The sequence below is a fragment of the Oryzias melastigma genome, linkage group LG7 (genome assembly GCF_002922805.2).
Source record: "Oryzias melastigma strain HK-1 linkage group LG7, ASM292280v2, whole genome shotgun sequence".
Taxonomy (NCBI): domain Eukaryota; kingdom Metazoa; phylum Chordata; class Actinopteri; order Beloniformes; family Adrianichthyidae; genus Oryzias; species Oryzias melastigma.
In genome coordinates this window covers 7,690,012-7,717,419 of record NC_050518.1, presented here as the reverse complement: position 1 = coordinate 7,717,419, position 27,408 = coordinate 7,690,012, and the positions used below count along the sequence as shown (strand labels likewise).

General features: G+C 37.5%; 4 protein-coding genes across 4 annotated transcripts; 2 read left to right on the top strand and 2 right to left on the bottom strand.

The window, feature by feature from the left end:
* LOC112159324 (probable E3 ubiquitin-protein ligase DTX3) lies at window positions 1–4,239 on the bottom strand. Its single transcript, XM_024293333.2, has 3 exons — window positions 3,862–4,239; window positions 1,639–1,856; window positions 1–1,271 (listed from the first exon to the last, which is right to left on the bottom strand). The coding sequence occupies exons 1-3, from the start codon at window positions 4,153–4,155 to the stop codon at window positions 1,193–1,195; spliced, it is 591 nt and encodes a 196-aa protein (XP_024149101.1). The 5' UTR covers window positions 4,156–4,239; the 3' UTR covers window positions 1–1,192.
* Window positions 4,240–7,679: 3,440 nt separating this feature from the next.
* On the bottom strand, window positions 7,680–14,139 carry dtx3 (deltex E3 ubiquitin ligase 3). Its single transcript, XM_024293332.2, has 5 exons — window positions 13,813–14,139; window positions 13,608–13,645; window positions 12,474–13,264; window positions 10,294–10,511; window positions 7,680–9,571 (listed from the first exon to the last, which is right to left on the bottom strand). The coding sequence occupies exons 2-5, from the start codon at window positions 13,618–13,620 to the stop codon at window positions 9,496–9,498; spliced, it is 1,098 nt and encodes a 365-aa protein (XP_024149100.1). The 5' UTR covers window positions 13,621–13,645; window positions 13,813–14,139; the 3' UTR covers window positions 7,680–9,495.
* A 2,459-nt stretch (window positions 14,140–16,598) lies between these two features.
* Window positions 16,599–20,442, top strand: ptges3a (prostaglandin E synthase 3a (cytosolic)). Its single transcript, XM_024293739.2, has 8 exons — window positions 16,599–16,790; window positions 17,593–17,706; window positions 17,822–17,891; window positions 17,963–18,061; window positions 18,357–18,446; window positions 18,533–18,589; window positions 18,712–18,739; window positions 19,674–20,442. Coding segments are annotated over exons 1-8 (480 nt in total). The 5' UTR covers window positions 16,599–16,788; the 3' UTR covers window positions 19,694–20,442.
* Window positions 20,443–23,381: 2,939 nt separating this feature from the next.
* mipa (major intrinsic protein of lens fiber a) lies at window positions 23,382–26,988 on the top strand. The gene is made up of 4 exons (XM_024292056.2): window positions 23,382–24,206; window positions 24,366–24,530; window positions 24,617–24,697; window positions 24,791–26,988. Exons 1-4 carry the CDS (start codon window positions 23,847–23,849, stop codon window positions 24,974–24,976), a joined length of 792 nt encoding a protein of 263 aa, XP_024147824.1. The 5' UTR covers window positions 23,382–23,846; the 3' UTR covers window positions 24,977–26,988.
* The last annotated feature ends 420 nt before the right edge of the window (window positions 26,989–27,408 follow it).

Genomic DNA, 27,408 nt, shown 5'->3' with positions numbered 1-27,408 from the left:
ATTAGCAACCATTTTTGTTTTATTTGTAATCATCTTACAATAACAAGGCACCGTAAAGTATGTGCATTGAAAAATAAAAAAATGAAAATAACAGCAAAAAAATTTCCTCATGAGTTATAACAGAAAGTGGTTAGCAGAGGAGTTGATCATACTCCAGCAGAGTTGAGCAGATGGGTCTTTGTCTGAAATCTTGAGATTACACAGCAATTTACACCAACCAAAAACTGCCATCATAGCACTAAATCGGCCTCATCAAATGTGTAATTTGTCTCACAAGAATATTCTATCAGAATAAATAAATGTTCTTTTTTTTAATCAGTCTGCAGTCTGTCAGTGCAATCACGTTTCCCACAGTTACATTTTTACTTTGCATGCTGTTTGAGTAAACTTGTGAAAAGTGCAAAACTCTGCAAAAGAGTTTGTTTTTCCAGCAATGATTGTATCATTCGTTAAACCTTTAACATGTATATAAAATAAATTATAGAACACTCACAACCTTAAATGCTTGTGTTGATTCTTTATAGAACAACAAAATGACCTGCAGGTCACAAAAATGAACCGAGATGTTCTGTTGTTAGAATGATAACTTGGAAAGACAGAACAGAACAGCCACACTTTCCAAACACAACTCTCTTACACCAACATCGCCCCCTAGTGGTACAAAATGGCAAAGGCACTGTTACATTTCTGTCAAATCAAACTGAGAAATAATAATGAAATGTTTTATATTCTTTCAAGGCACTCATTTAATTTAACAGACCCAATATTCTACTATTTTTCTATTTTTGGGGATTATATTTTATCTGCTTTATAGCTGTAGTTTTATGTTTTTTTTTAATAATGAGGCTTTGGCTACAAATAATTATAAAATATGTATTTGTTCAATTATATACTTGCATTAGAGCACATTCCTCTGTAGTTTTGCTTTATGTGTTCACTTATCCTTAACTGCAGCTGAAAAACTGTAAATATCAGATGAAAGCACAATTTCTACAATGCTACAAGCTGCAGTAAAAGTTACATTCCTTTGCTTATTCTGATTTTTTTTTAAATAATTTTGAAAAATTTTGTTGTGACATGACTACTTATAATAGAATGATTATGCCACCAGACGGGGGATGAAAATAATACAAACTTGTAATACTGAACTTGGTGAAACATGCTAAATCTGTCTGTGGAAGATCTCCATCCATCAGTCGTCCTCTGTCACTCCTTTGAGACGAAGCTCCTCCTGAACTCTGGACAAATATCCTGGATCTGGATAACCAAAACTGTGTCAAAAAGAGAAAACAAAGCATCAATAGATATCATAAATCATTTTTAAGAGTGAAAATTAACTGTAAAAAGTACTGGTTTAATGCAAAACCCCATAACATTATCTGCTTGATAATTGTTTTGTACAAAAAAAACAACATAAACAGCAAGTTAGTCCACTCCTTTTCATGTCAGCAGACACTTGGTTAATTATTTTACCAGTTTCCATGACATTATACATAAACATAGTGCCCCCAGGGTTAAACTCCATCCATCCTGACGGACTAGCCACACACCCGTAAAACCTGATTGACTTGCCCATCCCACCTCTACTTTGAGCTGATAAACAGCTGATCTGCTAAACAAATGTTTCCACTCAAATACCATTGAGGGCCTCCTCCGGTGCTAGTCTTGTGGTGGATATCATTCCATGTGATAACGTTGTTGAGGCCTGTGGTGGCAGATCGCCCTATGGTGAAGAGGAGTCTCCTGTCAAAAGCTTTCCTGAGCAGCCTCAGGACCTTCTCCCCCTCCTCACAGGCGGGCAGGAAGGCAGTGCGGGAGGTGCTGCTGTACCTCATCCCAGGGTTTGGATGTTCAGGCTGCAACACGGTTAACAGAATTCCAAGAGGTTAAACACGGTAGCAGAGAGGTCCAACTCTTCATCTCCTCTGTGTTCCATTAAAAGTTTATTTTCTTTTGCTCAGACAAATGTTGGCGTATAGTAAAATCTATCATTAAAATAATTTTTAAAAAAGTAAAGGCAACATACCAAATGTTTACTCTTAAGTTAATATGATTTATTAACAAGATTTGTGAAAACATTCAGACGGCGGCTTCTTTACTCTGCTTCATCATGAACAGTATTTGGTATTTATGATCAAGATTTCTCTAATTTACACACTTGGGACAGTTATTTTTCTGCAAACATTGATTCTGTTACTGACCCGTGGCCAATTAATCTAATTTTTGTACTTCCCACGAGTCTTTGGTTTCTCACTGAAGATTTTTCCTAACATGTTGTTGGCATAAGAGTCTGTTTTTATTTTCAGCTTTCAACTGAAGCTTTGAGGATTTCCGCAAGAATTGACAAGAACTGTCAGAGTTAGCTCAAATTTAAATCCTCCCTGAAAAAAACAACAATAATTGGGGCAAATTAATATTTTTTCCATTTTTTTAGATATATTAGGTTAAAAATATCTTTTCACGCAGCTAAACGGAAATCTGTGAACGGTTTCTATAGCGATAAATTATAAAATGGCATTTACTTGTATAGCGGTTTTCTATCGTCCTCAAAGACCCAAAGTGCTTTATAGTCACAGAACCATTCACACATTCACACACTGATGTCTACCAAACACTGGCACCAACCTTCCACCAAAAAGGCATTTTGGGGTGGAAATCAAACCTGCAATCTTCCGACCAGGAGTCGACCACCCTACCACTGCACCATGGTCGCCCCACATAGAAAAACAGTGCCTTTAGCAGAAAGTAGTCTAAGTGTACTACAAGCAATCTATACTAAAAGTGAGGCAGTATAATTGAAATCTACTTAGTATGTACTATTTATATATTGATAATTTAAAATTGTCCAATTTATTCTAAAGAAGTACTCAATTTGTATACTTCCTACACTACACGAACATGGTCTGTAGATGGAATGTGATGACTAGATGACCTAATTGATAAATCAATTTCAATACCTACGATCTAACCAGATCAATTTGTCTGAGGCAAGTTGTTAATCAAATTGACCTACAAAAAATATCTGAAAATCAAACAAATGAGTCACACTAGTTGAACTACTGGCTAAAGATGTTCTGGATCAATTTTAGGTCAGTGAATCGGATCCTTCAAAAAGAACCAAGATCATATTGTCACCACAACTTATGAAATAAGTAGAATCACTGTTAAAATGAATCGTTACACCCCTAGTCTGTAGCATACTTGCTCTTCTAATACTCAAGTATACTTAATAAAGTAGACTTCAGCACCTACTATTCTATGCTAAAGGTATTTAGCACCAAATTATTCTGTTTTATTGAACAGAACATTTTACCATTTGGGTTGTCAATTCTTAAAATGTCTCCTGAAATCAATCTGTGCACATTTCCATTTCAGTTTAATTTACGCACAAATCAAGAATTATGCACGCACAAATCCAAGTGAGTCTAATTTCTCTCCATACAACAGAGATACAACAGTGAGTCAGTGAACAAGAAATAAGAACTGATTTCTCAACATGAACACTCATATATACTACAATAATTTGATAATATTCCAATTTGATTACTAATTAATTGAAGAATAAACGTCTATGAAATGAACCATAGGAAATTGGCCCACTCACAATAACAGATCTGTGTTTGAATTTTTAAAACTGAATATGAAGGTGTTTCCATCCCGGAAGTATGATGGAACAAGCGGCCATCTTAATATGAACTTCCTCACATCCCTTCACAGTTGATACAAATAAATAAAAGTTAGATAAAAAGGACAACGCTGCCCTCTAGCGGACACGTGTGAGATTCAAAGGAGCGGAAATATGTCAATAGCTGGTTTGAGCGTAAATAAGGAAAGTCCACGGACAGTTTAACATGCTCTCACCCCTTGTACTCCTGCTGGGAAGTAGTACTCAATGACGATAGACTGGCAGTGTTCGAACCCTGGCAGCCTCTGCCAGCTGCGATTCACCGTCATAGTACCGCTCGGCTGGGTTCCAGTGTAAACTCCATGAAAGGTGTTACATATCGGACATGCGGGTTTGAGTCTGAATACGGAGTCAATGCACTCGGCGCAGAACGAATGATGACACTTGAGTGTTTTCTTCTTTTGGATGTGGTCCAAACAGATGGGGCAGTCTCCCATACTCTCACTCTGACGGCTCTGCGTGTCGTCCATTCTTCACTGACGTCAGGGTGAGACTTCAGGCACGCGGCTTTGAAAGACGAACGCTTATTGGTCCAAGAGGGATTGTGCTAACCTTAAGGAAAAGAGTCATGGATGACTGAGAAACTTTACAGGCATACTTCATTGGTCAAGAATCAACTAGATGACGCCAGAAGCAGGAAACACGGTTGTTTTTTACTAAACAAAAAATATAATTGAAATAAAATGATTGTGCATTAACAAAAAAAGAAACCATCCCATAGCAAAAATGAGTAAACTTGAAGTTTATCTAGATACGTATACTTGAGTACTGGTTGCAATTATACTATGTACGGGTAGTGTAGGAAGTATACTAACTTAAAAAGTACTCAAACTAAATTGGAACATTTTAAGTTAACAATATATACTGTAGGTATAAAAGTAGACTTGAAGAATACTGCCTCACTTTTAGTATAGAATAAAAATATTAGTGAACTTAAATGAACTACTTTTTGCTAGATTTCAAAGCTCATTCTTTGATTTAAATACTATCAAAATACTTTCACTACAGTTTTATTGGCAGAAAGTAGTACTTTCAAAGTGTAGTATACTGAGTATACTTGAGCAAAAGTATACTATGCATGTTTAGTGTAAAAAGTATGCTAATTGAATACTTCTTCAGACTAAATTTTGACATTTTAAACATACAATTTATTGATAGTATATGATAAGTATGATAAGTCAACTTCAAGTGTACTATGCTGTTAGAATAGAATAAGTATACCTGTTGTACACTTAAATAAGCTACTTTTTGCTGAGGGATTGCAAGGCTCATCCTTTATTCTCAAAACATTTTATACCAACAACATTCACTTCAGTTGTGTTGTGGCAAAAAGTAATACTCTGAAAGTGTGTTTTACACTTGATTGGAAGCATAGCAAGTATTCTATCCACGTGCATTGTAAGAAGTATACTAACTAACTTCTTCAGACTAAATTGTGGCATTTCAAGTTTACACTATAAATTTAGTATATAAAATTACACTTCAAGTATACTGCCTCACCATTAGTATAGAATAATTATACTTGTCGTACATTAAAATATGCAACTTTTTTCAAAGGGATTGAAAGGCTCATTCTTTGATATCAAAACCTTTTAAAGAAACAACATTTATCTCAGTTGTGTTGTACCCTTAGAAAACAGTAATACAATAGCAAAAGAAGTGTATTTTAATAAGTATACCTGAGTATAAGTATAGCAATTATACTATGTATGTTTTAGTGTACTGAATACTTTTTAAGGCTAAATGGGAACAATTTAAGTTTACAATATTTACGTAGTATTTTACAAGTAGATTTCGATTATACTGTCTCATTTTCACGGCAGATAAAGTATAATTGTATTACACTTAAATAGCTATTTGCCAAGGACAGGTTATGGCAAATTTAAGATCAATATATTATATTAAACTAAGTCCCTTGGAAATGCCCTACATAATGAGGTATGCATTTTATTGGCAGGGAAGTGTCAACAAAACTCCCACTTCACTCTCCTACCTCATGTTGCAAACTCTGTTTCATTGTGACATTTTTGTGAGGAACATGTATTTATGGCATAAGTGACAAAATCTTGTCTCAATATCTCTACGTTGACCATGGCTGCTTGCAGTCTGCTAAAGAGAGCAGTCTCCCAAATAAAACAAGGCTACCAAATTGCTGAAGAAGAAGAAAGTCTTTTTTATTTGGCGTGTCTGATTGGGTTGCCCCCTTTAAGTTCTCTCTCTCACAACCAAAGTTTACCCTCGTTTCAATAAATGCTGCAACTTTGTTTTGCAGAACTCGATCATAAGTGGCATGTAGATTTTTAAAGCAGAAACCATAGTAGCAGAACCCAGATTCTGAAGTTCTGTCGATTAGGCATCCCGTTGGAAGCAACTGAAGGTACTTGAAACTCAAGTGAGTCAAAAGCCACATTCCCATTAGTAGTTTCCACTTGTCTGACATAATCTAGCTGTTATTCAGCTTAGTTCCATTTATTTCCATTATACAATTCAATGTGGGCAGGTTTAGTGCAGCAAAGCAGTAAAAAAACTTATATTGCTTTCTCCCTCTGCTTCCAACAAGAAGGAGGTGGAGCCAAGGCAATAGTGGAACCACAGGCAAGGAAGTAAAAGTGTAGATAGACATCATCAGTGGGGATACCGTCACAGAGTCCACACTACTTAAAAAGCACCCAAAAGCAAGAAATTTAGCCTATATGCTGTTGGGCAATCGCAGAGGGAACATGGCAAGTTTTTAATGGGTGTAACCCACATACATGTATGACCTCAACACATGCATTTCTCATCATTTATTTATTTTTTTAACTGAAATACAATTTTTATATTAGATTTTTTTTATGTGTATAAAACAAATGTTTAAAACAGGGATCTGCAACCTCAGACTCTGTAGCCACATTATCCTCATATATCCATTGTGACTCTTTGGCTTTGACGAAAATCCTAACAAATTACATAAGTAATGGGTTTGTAATTGTGGTTATTTTGTTTCATTAAAGTCTGGGTCTCCCTGCGACGGTCCCCAGCCTGTAAAAAATAGAGTTGTGTCAGGAACTCTCCCAAACCACCTGTGTGAATCGGTGAAAGCTGATTTGCTGTGGCAGCCCTTGATATGATGTGCTGAAAGGTCAACAACAAGAAGAGATTTTTAACAAGTCAGAAAACTCATCAAAATGATACACATAAAGCTGATCTTCTGCTGAACCTCATTAATAAGATTTACATGTATAGATAAAAAAAAATTACACTAAATTCAAAATAATAGGTGACTCTATAAATCTGCTAAAGGAGATCAGTGTCTTATGTGACATAAGGTGTTTTTTTTAAATACTTTTACTACTGTCAGAGTGAAATAAACTAAAATTGTTCTGTATAGAAAAAATACATTACTTCATCATTAAACGTATTTATCATAATAATTAAATTATAGTAAATACTTAAAAGCTATGTTTATTAAAGGACTGACTCACAGCAAACGTATTTTGCATAAGGCTGCAGACCCTGCAGGTTTAAAACATGAAATACCACAAAAGTATAGTAATGTGTACACTCATAACAATAAAAGAAATACTATTTGAAGTAAGATTTAAAGTTAAACAGTTGTGCAACTATTTCCAATCACATTACAAAATAGCATCAAGCATTTTTGTAATAGAAATGTGGGTTTGTTAAAAAAAAAAAAATGTATCCAATCAGTAACTAGATAATTTATTAATAGAAAAACAAGCAACTAAGAATATGAATGTATAATCAACTGAAATAAATTATTATAAAATGTATTTCAAAATAAGAAGCATAACTGATTTGTTTTGCTGCACATTAAATACCATTTTTCCTTTAAAAATAATCTCTGGGCCTTCTACCCCTCAGGATTAACGATAAAATCATTTTCCCTACTAGTATTCTATGGCTGCTGAGAGCCACTCACATGATTTTGCTCTACAATGCTGCTGCATGCACACCTTATTTATTTAGATCCATTATTGAACATCCGACACAAGCCAAAACAAAAACTTTTATTCAAGTATTAAAATGTAAAGCACATTATTCTGAATATCAACAAAGTACGAATCAGCACAAATAGAAAAGCAAAACTCAGCTGTCTTTGACAATCAACTTGTAATGTGGACTCCCTCCAAATACTCACTGTCCTGGCTCATCCTCCCTCAGGTAATGCATAGAAACGTTTGCACAGTAGCTTTAGTGGACTACAATCCTGTGTCCCAAAACAAAACCAAGTTGGTCCCTAGATTAAATCACGAAGGGGCCAAAGTAAGAATATAAATATTTGATTTATGGTTGTGATCACTGAACTCTTTGAGAAATTAACCAAGAACTTTGCACATCTCTGTTATATGTGTGTATGATCAAAATGCAACTCTTTTTTATTATTATTTGGAGGGTAAAAATTATTAGGAGGGTGAAGACATTTGATTAAAACATTGTACACACTCACAAACAAACCAAGTAGTCTTTGCATGAAAAAACAAATACAGTACAGCAAGAACATACCTCTGCTCATAAAAATACATCCAAAAAGCTTACCATTCATCAAGCCATCCCTTTTTAAATCTCTTATTTTGAAATCAAAAATGGATATTTGAAAGGCACAACGAAATGAGACCGGTCACTGGCAATAAACCAAATCAAATCTTTCTTTGATTTTTGTCCAGATGTATTTTCTTAGTTAACTGTAGTTTTTAGATAAACACGTTTCCTACAAGTATCTCATTTAGAACAGGAAGAGTAATAGGCAAGTCTCCCAGTTTGACAAGGACCAAAGCATAGGTATTTAAAGAGCCTTTGTGCCTTTGATTTGGTTCAAGTGTATATATGCCCTTCTTAGTTGACATCGTCATAAATCTGATAAACAAAGGAGCACATTATTAACGAATGAGGTAATGATAAGCAACGCCTGGGAGACATGAAACGACAGCAGGGATGAAAGGAAACCCCCCTAGTGCTAAAGCATGCTCAAAGGTGTTGCAAATTTAACATTCCTCCTGTTTCAGTAAAAGCAGGGTCTGGGATTGAAGATCACATACAAATGAATTGTTTTAAAGAACTGACATCAGCTTGTAGTCAGGCGTGGCTGAGGCTGCACAGACCTGACTGCCTCAAAACGCCCTTCATACACACAAAGGAAGCAGAGGCGACTCCTCCTGCTTCACAAATAAAGAAACCACCTTCCCAAAGTGCCTGTGAGTGCTTTAGATTGCAACAACTTCAGAAAATGTTCTGAGAATCACAAGAATTCAGACAGAATTCTCTTTATAAGAGCAGTGCTACTCTGCCGCATGAACCAGAACCAATCCTTAAAACAGGTAATGAAACATTTTTAAAACAAAAACCTACTGCAACCAAGACTGTGTGCTTTTATGATTTAAAATTAGAAGCCAGAAATAAACAATAATAGCATTTTAGCTCTTATCACACTAATAGTTAGATTACCAAAATAATATATAAGTACCATGAATTCCAACATGCCATAGCTCCTAAAATAAAGAGCATTAAATGCCAGGCCTGTTGCCAATGATAAGTAGTTTGAGGACTTCTATGAAAAATAAACTAGTGCACTCAAAGTAATTTCTTAAACATGCAGCGCTGTAGAAAGATGACAAACAGAAGAACGAGTAGTGGGGTAGATATGAGCTCTGCTGCAGCATTGAACACCTGTTTGATAAGGTCTTTGTCTTCAGCCATCTGTCAGGTGGCGGGAAGTCACAGAGAACAACATGAATTCGAGTCCTGTCCTAAGAACGAGGACCATCCGAAAGTCTAACAGAAGTCCTGGAAGATCTGACATTTTTAGACAGTTAGTCGGCTGTGATGCCTTTCTCTCGGAGCTCCTCGGTCACTCGCACCAAGTAAGTGGGGTCTGGGTAACCAAAACTGTGAAGAGAGAGAAAGAAAGAAAGGACACACGGTCAGTGGCCGAATGGTTTGTATGTAGAGCCCAAAAATGGTCATAAAAACGTTCATAGCAACGTATGAACACAAGAGTTTTGAACACAGAAGCTCAATACGTGTTTACATATACATTTCATTGTCTGTTTGACTGTGCGTTCCTAAGGGCGGTATGAATGTAGCTTCACACATCTGTTAGTTTTGATGCAGGCACCATATTTTAATGACCCCTTGGCATTTCCTTTTGCTTAGCCCCACATTTAACACTTGAACAGACTTGCTGAGGAGGTAGAGTACAAACAGAGGAATTAAGAAAAAAAAAAACATGTATTACTTTCTACTGCACAGGAACAGCTTTTTATTTTTAGCCCTGGAGATAATTAGCTCTCAGGTTACCTCTCAAGTCCCTGGTTGATACATAATTTATGAGACTAAATATGTTTATTTGAAATCATAGGTTCAAATGGGAAAACCTTCCAAACTGTAGTGAAAAATATCTACTGTAATGCCAACATCAGCAAAATATACAATCAAATACAACATTAAACAATAGATATTTTACTTTCTAACTCATTCTTAGGGATCCATATTTTTTTTATTTTTCTTTCACGTTCCTTTCCTTTTTTTTTTTTTTTTTAAAAAAAACTTTTGACAACCCTGTACCTACACACATGTATATGAATGGGATGAACACTAGCTTCACTTACCAGCGTGGTCCGCCCCATATTGAGGTCTTGTGATGGATGTCATTCCAAGTAATAACATTCTGCATGCCTGTAGTCATAGAGGTACCGATGGTGAAGATAAGGCGCTGTTCGAAGGCCCGCCGCAGCAGGCCCAGCACACGGTTCCCCTCAGGGCTGTCAGGGAGGTAAGCGACACGGTCTGTTCCAGGGTATCGAACGCCCGGGTTGGGATGCTCTATCTGTAAAGAAATGTTGAAGGAGGTCAAAGCGTTGTTTGGGTGTTTTGGGGGGATATCCCCCATACTTTTTCTAAAATTACTTCAACAATGAGAACGAACAATTGTAAACTTAGGTTATTTCCCCCTAGTGGGAATCAGTCAAATATTATTCTATTCTAACTGACAACTGAAACTGCACTGGGGCATTTTTAAGTAAGCAGGAAAAGGAATTTTGGGTAATACATCACCTTTTGCTGGTTCATATCGACTTTCAAAAAGCTAAAATTACATAGTTCTTGTAGAAGAGACTTGTGGTACTCAATTAGAATTTCTTTATAGCACAAAAAATTCAGTGAAGGTGCAAAAAAAAAAGTAAAACAATTGCAAAAATTCCAGAGATTATCAATTAACTATTTTTAAGGTGGTATGAGGCAGGCATGTATTCCTGGAGCAGTGAATGGTAACAGTGTGGATTAAATGTTCAACCAATTAAAAGCTTTTTTCTTTCTAAAAACAATATAGATAAACAAGTACACATTATACCAGGATGACATTTATCATACAAATGGCAAAATTCTAAAAAAAATAAAAAATAAATAGTAATAGTAAAATGAAAGAGTATCAGGATCACTTAAAACCAGGAGCAGAGCTGCGCCAATTTTTGAGTCAATATTAGTAAAATTATATTAACAAATCATCAATACAAACTTCTTTAAGCACTGCAAAAATAACCAGCAATATTTTTAAATTAAATCTTGAGTCTCCTAAATTAATGATTATTTTTATCATTTCCTTTCTAATGGCTGTACTCATTTTACCCCCTTAAAAGGTCTACCCCAGCCCCAATGTATAAAATGTTCTATGTTAAAAGGCTGTACCTGTTATAACAAAAGTAATGTGCAGTATGTGAAAGCCCCCCCTACATTTAAGCAATACAATTAAGAAAAAAAATATATTTACAGCAGTCACATGGATTAAGCATTAATTCTTACACTTCTGCTTAAAGCCAGTATATTAGGGAAACGGATTAGACTTCTGAGGAACTGCTGCCTTTAAGCCATAATAAATAATTCACCTATTAGTGTAAATAATGTTTGCTAGCCTTAGTCACTCTTTGAAAGTTGGACAAAAGACAGAATAGACTATGGACAGGCCATGTGTCCACCACAAGGCTACTGATTTCAGAACAACAGAGAGCTATGAACAATCTCACATTGTCAGGATAATTTAGGCTCACTAATTAACCTGACATGGGGCAGCTTGAGTACCAAGAGAAATTCCCAAAGTATTCCTCCATGGTGGAGAGAAAGACCCAGATTAGAACTTGATCTCATTGAGAGTGGAGAGTTAAGACTACGGTCACATATCCAAAAAGGCCTGTTCCCAAGTTTTGGAGCAAATTCAGCAGGTGGCCGTTCAACTGCATTTGTAACCGGAAGGTGGCAGTCAGAGGTTTTAAGAAAAAGTTATAATTAAACAGCAACCGGACAATTTTTTTGACATGGGTAGGTGGCCACCCAGGCACATTTGGAGGTAATGCTGTGGCAGTTCGGGGACAGGCGGATGGCAGGAAGGCAGAAACGTGATAACTGACTGATAGGAAAGTCTTCAAGCTCCCCAAAAATCATTGGATTTCAGCCTGCCACCCTCCAGCCACCCCTCTGCCTTGTGCTGCCACCCCACTGCCACCGTCCAATTGTCAGAGATCATACGGTAGCAGCGTGGGCCCTCGACGAGAGCTGTTAACATTGGCTGGGGGCCTGGCGATTTACCAGACGTCAGTCTGGCAATCCTTTGTGCCATCTTGAAGATTCTGCTGATGCCATCACATCGAATGATGGGAGTTGTATTAGTGACAGTGGCATAAGTCACCATTAATATCAATAATTTATGATAATTAAAAGCAAAACATAATTCTTTAAACTTGTTGATGAATGTTAAAATATATTTCGGATGTTTGTACTGTGCTCTCGTTCTACTCACCGACTGTAGGCCAGGAGGGAAGCTGTAAATGATGCAGATACACCCGTAGCCTTCATGGCCAGGAAGCTCCAGGTCCGGATCTCGCTCTACAATCATTGAACCGTTGGAAGGCTGGTTCCCGATCAGCTGGCCGTACACCAGTCGACAGACAGGACACGCTTTCTTCACCTTGAAGGCTTGGTCCAGACAAAAGTGACAGAAAGAATGGCCACATTTCTCCAAAGTGGTTTTTTCCACTATATCCCCCATGCAGATGGAACAAGTGTTTCCATCCTCAGCCTCAGTCTGGGAAGCTAAGCTGGAGCCCAGGTCCTTCCTTTGGGCTGCCTCGTGGAGCATGGCAAAAGCCTCCTCATCCGCAGGCTTCCTGAACCTCTGCTGCTGTCTCTGGGAGCGCCGGGGTTGCAGAGGAGGGGGCTGCAGCAGGTTCCCCTCTCCGTTCTGTTCCACCCCGCATGGCAGCATGCCCCTCTTCCTCTTGGACCCCCCATCCTGTTTGCACATCTCTTTACGGGCACAGCGGCATAAGTCAATGAAAGCTTTTCGGGTGTCGCTGGAGACGGGCGCGTCCATCACTCCAGCATTCCTGAACCCTTCCACTGGCTGGAGCCGGACGGCACAGCAGCCACCTCTCTCCCCCCGCCTAATGATGCCGGCGCTCATCCCCTGCCTGTGCTGGAAGTCAATGAGCCAGGGCCGCCCAGCTGCAGCCAGGTAATCCCACACCGCCTGAGAAACAAGCACCTCATCACTGCCCTGGCCAGCACGCACACTCATCTCATCAGAGGAAACTGGAGAAAACAAGAAAGTTGGAGCAGTGTTATTGCATGACAGCAAATCCATCCCATAATGCTCAGCCCTTTGTAGTCCTTGATATGCATTATGAAGGTGATGCTAGCTCCTTTAAACAGATTAAATGAATTTGCTGTGACAAAAATGCTAACACTAGCTTCCCCCTTTTTTATTTACTTCCAACAACCCAGATGTGATTATAAAACCTAAATAAAAGACATTTTTGTGGCAGAAACAAACGGAAGGCAGTCTGCTAGCTGTGGAGACATGTCCTAGATGTAAACAAAAGAAAACAGTGGCAGCACCAATCACTGAAGATGTGTTTTCAAGCGCAAACGTTACCTTGTGATCCCATAAATTCTTCTTATAATTCGAGCGTCCTGTTGAAGAAGAAAAAGAGAACAAACGTTTTCACAGCTGATGTTTACACAGGCAGCCTCCGCAACCACGAGAGGGGGATTTGACGGTTTCGAAACATTAGCTTGTAATGGATTGTTTAGCAATAAAGTAGGGCAGCCCCGTTTTAATGATTACTTCGACACCTCACCCGTTCTTGTTGCTCGCCTGTCAGGGGGGGGTCTGTGGAAGGATTAAAGAGCGCCGAGCTCCATCAGGCGGAGGCCTTCTGTCTCTGACGTGCCGCTGCTGCAGTTTATTGGCGGAAAATTAATCTGTCGTGGTCAAGGCATGACACCCGAGCGCGTTCCCGGTGTGTGTTTTCCCATCAGCGCTGTCGAAAACGCCATCCGCCGCCGCCTCCTTGGTTCCCCCCATTGACAGTAATGGTTCCCCCCTTCGCCTTCCTCCTCCTCGCGCGTGCTCGGGCTGTAGGCGTCATCCACAGTAAAACAGCATTTCTGTCTTATCGGGCTCGACCACGTTAGTAAAAAAAAAAGCCACTTAAATCTGCTCTCCGGTTACATATGCGTCGTGTTTTGTCAGGAGGAGGAAGTTCGTCACTGAGCTGACAAATGCTGCTGTTTTGTGAGTCACGCTTTTGACAGTTTACATGGTTTGGACCACTAAAGTGGCACGCGGGATCCTACTCTCTCCATCCAGGGAAAACCCACTCCTTCTGTTATTCATGATTGCGTAGGCACCATTTTTATTTTATGACAACTCTGGTATTTATTTTATGAGCTCATGAAAGATGATGATTCTAGTTATAGATAGTAATATTTAGTCTCAAAAGTTCCCTTAAAAACTAGAATTTTTGTTCCCATATAAGTATAAAATGTCCTTTATTTTAACATAAATGTTATGTCAAATGAAAGCCCAAAAATGCTTGTGTTCTTTAATTTGAAGAATTGTTTTATTTTATTAATAAAGTAGAAGCACTTATTGAATGTGCTAATCTTCAACTACATTAAAAAAGCTTAAATATTTGAGCAGTTTGACCTTGAGGTGAGTGTAGTACATTTATAGTTGGAGCACAGAAAAACTGCTGATGAATTTGCTGATAGGTGATAGTGGATATCTCTGCAGTCCTTACCAAACATCTGCAAGGTGAGCGGGCTGACTGGTTTGGCTACTCTGAGACACCGTACCCCACCCACTGACATGCAAACCACGCCTGTTTGCTCTTATTTAGTTTTTGTTTAAAGTCATCATCCTTGTCACTTACAATGTTGTTGCATTGTTTCAGAAATAAAATTAAGTCTTGTGGTTTGCTAAAGTTACTGTCAAATAAACAATTCTTATACAACCTTTGTTTATATCTCATGAAAAATCAATGAATGGAAACGGCTTATTTTAACTTAAATAAAACAATTTGGCTTGACCAAAGCTCAACAATATATCAATGCAAAAATGAAAAACATCAGTGTTTTTAATTTTTAGATGTACTCCAAGTTTATGTCTACTTGATAGAAATCACATCTCAGTGCAAATAATATTTTTTAAGCATAAGCACAAGTGTTTTGTTTTAATCTGACATTTCCTGTCCTTTCATCTCCATTAAATGTAACCAGGAACTCAGATTTTTCATTGCTTACAAACAACTTAATTGTAAGCTGTCACAGAATTCTTAAGATACTTTTTTTTTTGTTCCAAATGTCCAGAAGCTGTCTTCTTTTTTGTGTTTTTGTTCTGATGTTTCTTCTTCTTTCTTCAGAAGACATATTAAGTTTTCTAAGTTGGACATGGCATATCCATAACTTTGCCAAAATGTTTTGGATTCAAGTGTATTTTAAGGTAAACTGAAACATTTAAGAACCCACATGAAAAAGCCCATATGCGTTATTATATCCTCAAATTAAAATATGTAACAAGTGGGTTTTTTGAGTAATTGTTCTTTTTCTGTATATATTTTAAGTTCTGCATTGACATTTTATAGTCAAAGTTACATTAAGCCAAATTGTGAATATTGTGGATTGACTGAACTTTATCTTGACTAAACCATAAAGGAAAACAAATGAAAAGGAATCTGTCTCTATTTTTACAATATGTTGTTTTTATAACTATTTAATGACATAAAACATCTGTCAAAATTATTTACTTAAATTTTCTACTGTCTTACTGCGTGAGGAGACAGCACGTAAAACCTAACATTTTCAGCTAACATTTTGAATTAATAAATTTGGGAGCATTCTTTACCCCAAATTTCTAGCATTACTATTATTTGTTTTTTCTGAAACTGGGGTCACTTTTTATTTGAAGTTAACATTTATATTAATTACAGATTACATTTATGAAAAAAAATGTGAATGAATTGCTATTTATTTAGCAAATTGTGCATGTCAAACACTGGTAAAATAATCCGTTAAAACATTTTTATACATTCAGTGTTTGATTATTTTCTTTGTCGTGCAGTTAAATTCATTGGCTGATGGCTGCTCTTTTTTTATTACATTACTAGCATTTGTGAACAGCTAAGGCAACACACCCAGTTACAAGTGATGCATTGTTTTACAAGTGTTGTTCTCAATTTATTCACGTTGTCTTTTCTGGTCACTATAGTAAACATGTGATGGAACACAAAACAAAGTCAATTTCACAGAAAACAATATATACATTAAAAACAAATAAATGATGAAGAACATAAATCAATCTTATAATAAATCAATTATAAGTGAATCACTAAATCAATCAATCTTCACAGTAAAAATAAAAATTCAAAATCAAAACTTAGTAATACTATACATAAAAAAGAAATACATTATTATTATTATTATTATTATTATTATTATTAATATTATTATTATTATTGACTTTTCTTTTAAAAAAATATATATTAATTTGCCTGTATTCATAGAGTGATACTGATGGCGGCGCTGTTGAATCGAACGCACTGGGCACGTACGCTTTCTAGAATCATCCACCGTGCCCACGTACCAATCAGAAGAGCGAACTGGAACGTCACAAGGAAGTGTGGAAAACACGCGATGTTTGGAGAAATACCACCGCTTCTGTGGTTAACCCTGAGCTAAGTCTCAGTTACCATTTTTGCCGGGCTTTATTGATAGTTAACACTGTTATTTATTTTGGGTTCAGACGAGCGAGACCAATTACCTAAACGGTGAAGATGTAAGTTTTGATTTGAGCGTGTCTGACTTGTTAAAACGGTAGTTATTATGCGTCAAGTCTTGAAAGTGGAAATATCAACTAGCTTACATGAGCTAAGTAAGCTAGCACACGAGTTAGCCTCAGTGCAGCTATTTTAAGTGAAAGGCTAAACTTAGAGACATTAGTGCTGTTAAAAACTCCCACTTGTTTAGATTTTTGTGTAACTGGCACCCTTTAATTCGCCAGAATGACCCCATTTGCTTATCCGCTTTAAATTAGCTTAGATAATGTTAGCCGCTAGGCTAGTATTAACCAACATGACTAGGATAAAGTTAGCATTGTAAAGGCATGGTGTCCTGCTCGTGAGACTAGGCTTAATTCATCTCAGATTATGGCACTTCTGATTCATTTACTCATGTTGATTATACTGAAATCTATGAATGTATTTTGTTTCGATTCGTCACACACTTTTCTCTTTAAAAAGTGATCAATTCTGTTTAAACATAACTGGAACAATTAAAGTGCAGAAACTCGCCTTATGTTTTTTATATTGTGTGATTTAAAAGTTCCCGAGTTTGAAGACATAAAGAGATTGCATAAACAAAATATATATTTATTACCTTTTTTTAAATTACTTTTCTTATTTTAACTTTTTTAAGGGATGCCCCCTTTTACACCAACAAAGTTGCTACCTTGCTATTAGCAAACAGATTACTGCTACTTTGTTAGATATTGCACATAGAATTAACTAAGTTGATGTGAACTTAGGTATGCTGTTTGGACCTCCTAATATGTGTGTAATCTTTCTGCGTTCTGTCTCCAGGCATCATGCAGCTGCTAAATGGTATGACAGACGAGACTCTGTTTTTGTAGAGTTCTGTGTGGAAGACAGTAAAGACGTGCAAGTAAAATTTGACAAGAATAAGTTTGATTTTAGGTAAGCTGTTCTCCAGACCTTGTTTTGTGCAGATATTGTAAGAAAAAACCTTTAGCTAATTGACCATTAGTTTAACCGGCTGCTGTATTTGTGACCCTTTTTCCCTGTTGTATAGCTGTGTCAGTGGAACAGATAATATCAAACATCAAAATACAGTGGAGCTTTTTGGAGCGATTATTCCTGAGGTAAGTTTGTCATCTGTAGGTAATGTTTTCCTGTTGGTTTGATCTGTCATCAAATGACTTTTATCACCCAGGAATCCAAACACAGACGCACCGATAGGTCTGTGTTGTGTTGTCTACGAAAAGAAGAGGTCGGGAAGTCATGGCCAAGGCTTACCAAAGACAAGGCAAAGGTAAGTGAAAGTTGTAAGAAAACCTCGTGTCCATAGACATTTCAAATCTGACCAACCAAAAAGTAACACATTTGTTTTTGGAAAAGGAAAAAAAAAACAGTTAATAATTTGTTAATATTTTTTTAATATATTTTTTTTTATGGGTCATAATATTGCATTCTAGGAAGACTGACCATATAGCCAACTACCTATCTAAAGACAAAATTGGTATATATGTATATTTTAAGTCTGAGTTGAATGTTTTAGAATTACTATTACGCATTAAAATAAAGTTATATTATTTTGCTTTTTCAAGTGCAACTGGCTAAGTGTGGACTTCATTAACTGGAAAGACTGGGAAGATGACTCAGATGAAGATTTGTCAAGTTTTGACAAATTCTCAGATGTAAGTAAATTGATTATTTAATAGAATTAAAAATCATGTGTAGATATGTTGTGAATAATATTTTGTGTGCTCTTGTTTTCTTCCAGATGATGAACAGCATGGGTGGAGATGATCTACCTGATTTAGATGGAGCAGAGGAAGAGGTATTAATTTGAAGATCTCTCAGTTCCTCTTTTATATTCATCATTTTGTTAATTTTAGCATTCAGGTTGTTAATTTTTTTCCAAAGTCTTGGTTTAAGAAAAAATGTGTTTTGTTTTTTCAGCATGATTCAGCAGACAGTGACGATGAAAGTAAGTAAAAAAATTAAAAATATCTTTGTTTTAAATTGTGTAATCACTTCCTCAACTGACAGAGGTAGTTTAATGGTGCATATGGGGATATATATATATATATATATCCCTATATATATATATATATATATATAGCAAAAGAAGAAGGGGATTTCAGAATTTACCTTTACAAATTATTTTACTATGTCCCATGCTGCAATGAAAACCCCTCTCATTGGGGACAGACCGGGCAGCATCTTTCTCCTCTCTATTAACAGGAAATTGACTTTAAACCTGTGTAGTAAAGGAAGACTTGAATGTGGTGTATGGGTGTAACATTGTTGCATTAATGTAGTATTGACTGCCAGCAGTTAGAAAAACAAGGTCATAGTAGATAAAGCTTTTTCATTTATTACCTTCAGTTATGTCACAACAATAAAAGCTTTAGAGAAAATGGCGCTGGTATTTACTTTACAAGGTTCTGCCTTTTATATGATTGGGATGCACTCAAAATAACGGGAAAAAAAGGCCAGTGGAGTATTATTTTTATCCCGTTACTGTATTTTCTTTTAATCAATTAGTTGCATTGCTGTCTATACATTATGCAAAGCTTTATTATAAAAAAAATAATAATAAATTAACATTTTATTCCCAATTGCATGATGATTTTCCCTTATTATTTTGTAATATAACAATAACACACATAAACCATACCAGCGAATAGGCTTTTAACTGTCTCTGGTTTGTTGGTTATCATTGTAATCTTCTTCATAGCCACAGAAGGTCTATGTTTCTCGACATAGACATGAGTTAATATACACTCAAAAATGAATTGAATTCTAATACTTAAATTATTCCTACTGTTAAGCTATCAGTTGTATGTCTTTAATTTAGTAGTTTTCTTAAAATACGCTGTTTTCTGCTAATCTCTCCGATACGTTGATTTTTCTTCTAGAAATGCCAGACCTTGAATAGACAAACGTGGGTGGTGAACTCAGAGCGAGGGAATTTGTTGGGGAGAGTAGACCTGACTTGGCAGCCACTTTGAAGAAGAATTTCTCCACGCAGTTCCAAAGTGAAACTCCTCAAGGGAGTAACCGAGTGACTATCGGATACAGACTTGCACAGACCTCCATAGCAACATACAACGCTGTGCTCTGCCGTTTGTTCTGCATGGACAGTTATGTTCAAATGAAAATGTTATTGTTCCTTGACTCAAATGACTTTACTGGGATGTGCTGATGTCTTACACCTCACTGTTTTTGTTTGCTTTTTCAATGTCAGGTGATGTAATAAATGTTGTGATTTCTAATGAAAAGGACAAAAAAACACGCAATGACCTATTTTCCAAAAATGTTTTTGGTTTTTTTCAATCCCTAATTTCCATCTCTAAATGTTTGTTTTTTTGTAAATTGCACTTATTTTAATTTAAAGGGGACAATTCTTCTTTCAGTGAACTCTTCGGTGTATCCTAAACATCAAAAATTAATAAAGTTCATTTTCAGCAGTAAGTATTTGTGTCAAATTTACCTGTTGAGTTTTAGCAGTTGATTATTTTACAAACAGCATATTCCCTCCTCACCCCTGAAATCACACTTCCAAATACTACACAATGGATTTGAGAAAGACCTTCCTTAAACCTGCTGAAGTGAGAACTGAACATGTAGAGAGAAAAAATATCAAGGCGTACCCACATGGCTAATAAATGTTTGTCACCAGAACTATCCTTCGGATGCTCGTGTGTTTGATTCAAAGTGTCGGAAACACTTCTGTTTGTTGTATGCAGTGAGACCGAGAACAGATTTCTAATAAACTTTACCATTAAAGACACTTCTAGTTGGTTCTTTTTCCTGTAACATTTCAGATTGATGCTTTGTTTCTAAAGTTTTTCGAAAAACATTTTAAATCATGGCAGAACAAAGATTTCAGATTGAGAAGCAGGTATCTTTGAAGATGCCTGAGATAAAAACAAATTGAGTAATACTTTTTTTTTAACGTTAGTGAGTTGTGCACAACCCTTATTCACGGATTCAAGGATTTATATTATCAAACTAGTGCTCAAATGAATGTCACTGGCACAAGATTGGAACTTAGTTCCTGGTTCATGTGAGAGAAGAAACAGGTACAATATGACACTATTTACAATACTATATACAACACAATATTCTACTAATACTTACAAACATACAAGTAAATACATTGTTTTATTGCTAAAATAAATACCATGCAACTATATGCACAAATACATTTGAATTAAAATATTCTATAAATATGCACAAACCCAGAGTTAACCTCCTGACAGCTGCAGGAAAGACGCTGTTTCTGAGTCTGGTGGCTCTAATGCTCCTCAGTCTTGTGCTATCCAAGGCATCTTTACCTTAAAAATGGGGTCATCTGAGCCCCACAAAACAGTGCGGTGAACTTTTGATCAATTTTTTTTTCAAGGACTTTGTATCTTCATTGGTGTCAGTGGCAGACATAAAATCCTCTCCACCTTTGTCATGGGCGGATCACATATCAATATAAGGGTGGGGTCATCTGGACCCCATAAGAGAGGACAAAAGCTTCTGAGAACCAAGTGACCTCTGCTGATCTGAAGACTTCTCTGTATAAATGTGTCTTTCAGAAGCTTCTCACGTATTCTCTGCTTTCACACTGAGCATAAAAGGGAAGTAAAACCCCGAAATTCCCCTTTGATACATGTAACAGTTTTAAGTGAGCTAAAAACATGGAAACATTTTCACCTCACATAACTTTATTGCTAATTTCTTGCAGTAATTCGGACCTCCTTTGTAAATGGTTATAAATTAAGCTCTTTTTAATATAGCACTTTACAACACCTTTAGATGACATTTAGTGCTGCACAAAAAAAAAAGTTTAAAATTAGGGAAATTAAGAACAAAATTAAAACAGCATAAAGTTACAAAAAGCAATAAAATACACAAAAGATAAATGAGAATGCAACAAAACACCAACTAGTAAGCATTAAAAGCCATTTTATAAAGGTAAGTTTAAAGCTGTTAAGGTCAGATAGAGTGTGCAGTTGTGCAGGAATGTTATTCCACATCTGAGGGGCGGCGTTTCTGTCGTGACCTGAACACATCAAGCAGATATCGAAGAAATTGTAGACCTCAAAACTCTTGAATGACTATGCACAGTTAAAAGCTCAGTTAAGTAAACTGGGACGAGACCACGAAGAGCTTTAAAAACAAACTGAAAATTTAAACCGAATTCTAAAATGAGAAGGGAAGATGATGGGTGCAGGATGGGAATTAGTTTTTTTTTTTACCACTCATTATTTTTTTATGAGGACGTATGTGCATTTATTTTGAATTTTGGTCAGAATTGAGTTTGACATTCAGAATGGACTCAATAAATTGTTCATAAATTGATTAATTTTTGGTCTAAAATTCATAAAATAAAAATAAAAAAGGGAAAACTTTACCCATTGTTTCAATAAAACAGTCCACTTCAATAGTAAGTCTTGTACCCCCTTGTGTTCTGCAGTGCATGATTTCACCCTCGCTTGGCCACAGTGTGCAAGAACATCTAATCCACGGCGAGATGTTTAGAGCCTGCATGTTATGAATGTGTCAGCAGTCTGGATTTAGAGAGCAGGAAACCCCAAAGCAAGCAGCTTTTTAACACCCATCTCTGTCAAACTAAATTGTAGGCTTATATGTACAATAGATGGCTTTTGAAGTCACGAGGAGGGCATAATACTCGCCACAATAGAGACGCACCAATGGCTGAACTGATAAAGTGTTCAAATCACATCAATAAAGTCACATTTTGCCTCCAGAAATTTAATTTTTAAAGAGATAACTTGGTTCACTTTTTAAAAGTAAGGGGTTTTTGCCACAAACATTTAAAAAAGTTATACTCTTGTATTTTTTAGCTTTTGCTTTCACGTTAGCACATCTCCTGAACATTTTTTGGCATGAAGCAAAAAGCAGATGTTGATTGTGCCAAAGGAAAAAAGGGGAAATGTCCGATTTGACATTGACAGCAAGTTTACAGATCATAGAAACTAACAGAAACAGTAACCGCCATGGCTTTTGTTTCAGTGCATGAAAAGACCGAAGCGGTGAGCTCAGCATAAACCTTTCAGAGAGCTGTGGCAATCCCTGTGGCTGCTCCTGTCAGCATGATGCTCCAGTGCAGTTGCTCAATGCCAGGCCTGCTCTCCCATCTTCCTCTGCAGCCGTGGGCTTTCTACGGCTTTATCCCCGCCACCCAGCATCTAATACAGTATCTAACCAGTCACAAACCACAAGAGGAGCAGCTCAAATATGAATGGAGCCTTAAAGATCAGAGGGTTTGATTTAGGAAAGTGTTCATTATAAATCACAATTGATGGACAAACTGGAATTTGTTTGGCTTCATCTGTGAAAAAGTTTGTTGTGTTTCACTTTATCTGCGCACAATCTGTCAACCCCATGCTACAGTTTTTTACTCCTTATCAGAAAGAAACATAGAACTGTGTGAAAGGGGAAGTTTCACTTTCAGACGTGTTTTCTTCTTCCCTAACCTGCTACATCTCCCCACTGAAGTTCAGTTGCATATTTAAAATATTATCACGAAAATGCACCATTTAAAATCAAATTTTGCATTGATCTTTCACTGTTGATCGTAAGGAAGTGTTTGAAGAGCTCATGGGGAAAGGTTTGTCTCACAATTCTGTTGCAGTGAGAGCTGAAGGCAGGAGAAGGGTTAAATGACTTTGTTTTGATTTGATGCATTGTGTTCTGACCCCACCCCTGGGCTCTGTGGCACCATTGGGGTTCTGGGGTGTTATAAAAAGGCCTTTGAGCCCCCTCTGCTCTGATATAGAGGCTGAATGTCTGCAGGACATGCTTGACGTTTGTTTATTCATGTTCCTTGACTGAAAACCAGCGTGGCTGACATATAGATGCACAGAGACCGGCGTTCTGCTCCACTCAGGAGCTTTCTATGACAGAGTTTTAGATTTGTTGAGCAGCTTTCATGTTTTTACATTAGTTTATGTTATTTGCTTTGTAGAAAAAGTCATTTTAGTGGGGAAAGATCTCCTCCTTCTAGTTGGTACCTTCTTTTTTTCTGTCCATTTTTTATCCCTCCACTGTGTAAAAGTTGACCTCGTGCCACAATGTGGGAGTTCAGGTCAATGTCCTTCTGGCGGGCAGTGTTTGCGGAGTTCTACGGCACCATGTTCTTTGTATTCTTTGGGCTGGGGGCAGCTCTCCGCTGGACCACAGGGCCCCATAACGTTCTTCATGTCGCCTTTTGCTTTGGGCTGGCTGCCGCCACCTTCATCCAGTCCATCGGTCACATCAGCGGCGGACACATCAACCCGGCGGTGACCTTTGCCTATCTGATCGGATCGCAGATGTCCCTCTTCCGTGCTTTCTTCTACATTGTGGCCCAGTGTCTGGGTGCACTGGCTGGTGCTGCCGTGCTGTACGGGGTCACGCCGAACAACATGAGGGGGAACCTGGCGCTGAACACAGTAAGAAAGATGAACCTCGTGCATCCATTATCTTAAAAGTATTTATTTTTTATTTTTTTTATCAATGTCTGTGCAACTCAATGTCCTTTAATAGTAAAAATGGAAAACATTATTTCAGCTCTCTGGTTGGGAATTAACAAACTCCCCTTTTCCTCCCAGCTGCAGCCAGGTGTCAGCCTGGGTATGGCCACAACGATAGAGATTTTTCTGACCCTCCAGCTGGTCGTCTGCATCTTCGCTGTAACAGATGAGAGGCGCAACGGGCGCCTCGGATCAGCAGCTCTGGCAATTGGCTTCTCTGTACTTATAGGGCATCTTCTTGGGGTAAGAGACAACCAGAGTGCAGATATTTGGAACTGTTCTTGTGTTGTGTGCAGTGGTCATCCTCAAAATGTCCGCTTGTTTCGTAGATGTACTACACTGGAGCTGGAATGAACCCGGCCAGGTCTTTCGCCCCTGCCGTTCTGATCAGGAATTTTGTCAACCACTGGGTAAGATCTGTCATTTTACACTCAATATTAGCAGAAATCATCAATAAATGGTTGTGATTAACTAAACATCTCTCTGCTTCCTGTCGTTTTCAGGTGTACTGGGTGGGACCGATGATTGGTGGTGCTATGGGGGCCCTGCTGTATGACTTTTTGCTGTTCCCACGTATGCGTGGGCTCGCTGAGAGGCTCGCCACACTGAAGGGTACCCGACCCCCAGAGCCCGAGGGCCAGCAGGAGACCAGAGGAGAACCCATTGAGCTCAAAACCCAGGCTCTATAAGCCCACAGGAGGTTTTCTGACCCCCCATTCTGCACCCATCATCTCCCATCCTGCACCCTCAGTTCTTCACCCATCCTCACAGTTTTCACACACCCCCTCCTCACACTAACACAGATCTCCAGCATCTTAACTCCTCTACTTTTATCTGGACCTGCAGTAATGGGATGCCCACAGCCCTAGACCATCTTTCTTTAAGCTCCTCTTTACCCAACCAGGAAATGGAGGATGAAATCGGAGGGTTAGAAGAAACTTGCCACTGAGGGATGCATGCTGGGAACTGTGACGGGGGAGTCAATCACTGACCAGGTGGCTAGAACTGTACAGGACAGGGGCCAATACTCCTATCGCTCCTTCCCTTTATCTTTCTCTTTATGTTTTTTTTCTTTCCATTTTGTAGTCTGCTAGGAGTGAAGCTACATTAGAGCAGTGGACTTCTGCATGCTTTTCCATTTTGATCCCGTGTGATCTCTCCAACTTTCTTTGTGTTCCATGACCTCTGGGTACATTTCGTGTGTCGGTTTTGTATTTGACAGGGATTCATTTAGCTTGTATCTTTTTCTTTAGATTTAAGTGAGCATGCATGCGTGTGTGATGGAGAGTGAGAGCAGATGAGTGTGCCTGCATGTCTGCGCGGCTGGGCGACTGGATGCTTTTTTTAAAATTGATTATTTTTAAATTTCATCACCACAATCTTTTGTTTTTACTTTTTGTTTTTAGTTATTTTGCAAGCTTCTTTAGTAAACTATTCTCATGTGTTCTAAACTCACTGAACGTGTAAAAGCTCAATGCAAAAAAGAAAAAAAAAACTGTTTTTATGTTTGAAATAAGCCCACTTTTGTTTCAATGGGACATAATTATACTGTCACATACTAATACCAGGTCAAGATCCCTTCATGCCAGTTTTGAACGCACTACTGCTTGGCTTCTTTCAGAGTGTAGTTTAGTTTTTCAATGCAAAAATGCAAGATAGAGGTGACAAAATGGAAAGGACATCTCACCTCTGGACTTAGGGCTCTAAATGACCACTTGTGCTAAATTTGTCTCTTTTTCTGTTGCGATCTTTACATAAATCAAAAGAAATTTCCCTTCTCGTCTCTGTGTTCACAATATCTGTTCAGTATGTCCTTCTTTTGTGCCCTCCAACTGAAATCCTCCAGTAAAAGCTGCTTGCAGATATGTGAGTAATCTCACAACCTGCTGTGCATAAGTAAAAGGCTTCACATTTAAAAGCCTAAATAGGCAAATTGCGTGAAAAAATAGGGATTCTAGTCTAGTAAGGCCTAAATACTTAAATATTTAAAATCAGAAACACACCAGATCCCTTCTGAGCTTGGTCTTCCCTTGCCGTTGTTGAAAGTTGTATTATTGCTCCCAAACCTGTTCTATGCTTCTTTATAAGTGGGAAATCTGTAGTTTTTATTCATATTTTGATAACTTTTCAAGTATTTTTGTTAGATTATGATTTTGAATAAATTCCAACTTTCAACGCTTTAGAGCAACAGGTTCATGTACAGGTGTGTAATAGCCGGTTTGCTTTTCTTTCTGCGTGCCTGACATGGAAAAAAAGAGCAAATTCTAAAAGGTGTTAAAAGAACAAATGTTTCCTCGCTGGATTGTGTTGTTTGACATGACTGAAGAGTCTCTTTACTTCAACTCAAGGTTAAAAATAAAAGAGTGCAAAAGTTGTGGTGGCTTCTTCCTGGCATTAGCTAACAGCGGATGCAGTTTCCTTTTTTGTTGTTGCCTTTTTTTGCTCAAAGATGTTTTCAAATGCAAAAAACATTTCCTGCTTCAAAGCTGGAGGTCAGGGCTTGGTGGCTGAATTCCTCAGAGTGTTTCACTGCGGGGGCTGGATGGACGTCTTTCCCATCAGTCGACAAATCCGAAATCCTTTAAGGACTTGCTGGCTTTAAGCCCCCTCTCTTCTCTTTCCTGACCCTTAGGCAGCCTTGTTGAGGGAACATTTCCCATCTTTTGGGACAACCCAAGTAAGGTAAACAAAAACAAAAAAAACCCAATTTTTTTTTATTTTCCACAAAGGCAGTTTTTAAACCAGAATTATAAGCTAATTCTCATTCTATTTTCCCCTACATCCTTCAGTGTCACTTACTGGAAATTATGGAAAATGTGACATCATGTTTTTAAAAGGTTTTTGATGTACTTGTTTTTAAAATACATTTTTGATTGTGGATATTTATTAAAACTGGATTTAAAAAAGGTAGTATTTGATACACTCTATGAAAATGTGTCACGTGACAGGTTTCATAGATTGCTGAAAGGGTTTTGTAAATGATGTCAGTCACATTTATGAGCCTTTATGAACCCAACAGCTGCTTTAGAAACATTTTACCCCCATTTTAAAGACATACGGGGCTCAGACATCAGTTTGCATGAAGTGGCTCACAGTGAAAAGCCCCTGGTTTAAATCCTAG

What these genes read in the sequence shown, in the direction of transcription:
- mipa (XM_024292056.2), top strand. Translation starts at nt 23,847, where the DNA reads ATGTGGGAGTTCAGGTCAATGTCCTTCTGGCGGGCAGTGTTTGCGGAG. An exon ending in TTATAGGGCATCTTCTTGGG is followed by an intron (nt 24,531 to 24,616) that starts GTAAGAGACAAC and finishes CTTGTTTCGTAG; the next exon opens with ATGTACTACACTGGAGCTGG. An exon ending in GGAATTTTGTCAACCACTGG is followed by an intron (nt 24,698 to 24,790) that starts GTAAGATCTGTC and finishes TGTCGTTTTCAG; the next exon opens with GTGTACTGGGTGGGACCGAT.
- ptges3a (XM_024293739.2), top strand. An exon ending in TTGGAGCGATTATTCCTGAG is followed by an intron (nt 17,892 to 17,962) that starts GTAAGTTTGTCA and finishes TTTATCACCCAG; the next exon opens with GAATCCAAACACAGACGCAC. An exon ending in TAGATGGAGCAGAGGAAGAG is followed by an intron (nt 18,590 to 18,711) that starts GTATTAATTTGA and finishes TTGTTTTTTCAG; the next exon opens with CATGATTCAGCAGACAGTGA.
- dtx3 (XM_024293332.2), bottom strand. An exon ending in TCCCTCCTGGCCTACAGTCG is followed by an intron (nt 10,512 to 12,473) that starts GTGAGTAGAACG and finishes ATTTCTTTACAG; the next exon opens with ATAGAGCATCCCAACCCGGG. An exon ending in ATATGGGGCGGACCACGCTG is followed by an intron (nt 9,572 to 10,293) that starts GTAAGTGAAGCT and finishes CTCTCTTCACAG; the next exon opens with TTTTGGTTACCCAGACCCCA.
- LOC112159324 (XM_024293333.2), bottom strand. Translation starts at nt 4,155, where the DNA reads ATGGACGACACGCAGAGCCGTCAGAGTGAGAGTATGGGAGACTGCCCC. An exon ending in TCCCAGCAGGAGTACAAGGG is followed by an intron (nt 1,857 to 3,861) that starts GTGAGAGCATGT and finishes ACCGTGTTGCAG; the next exon opens with CCTGAACATCCAAACCCTGG. An exon ending in ACCGGAGGAGGCCCTCAATG is followed by an intron (nt 1,272 to 1,638) that starts GTATTTGAGTGG and finishes TTTTTGACACAG; the next exon opens with TTTTGGTTATCCAGATCCAG.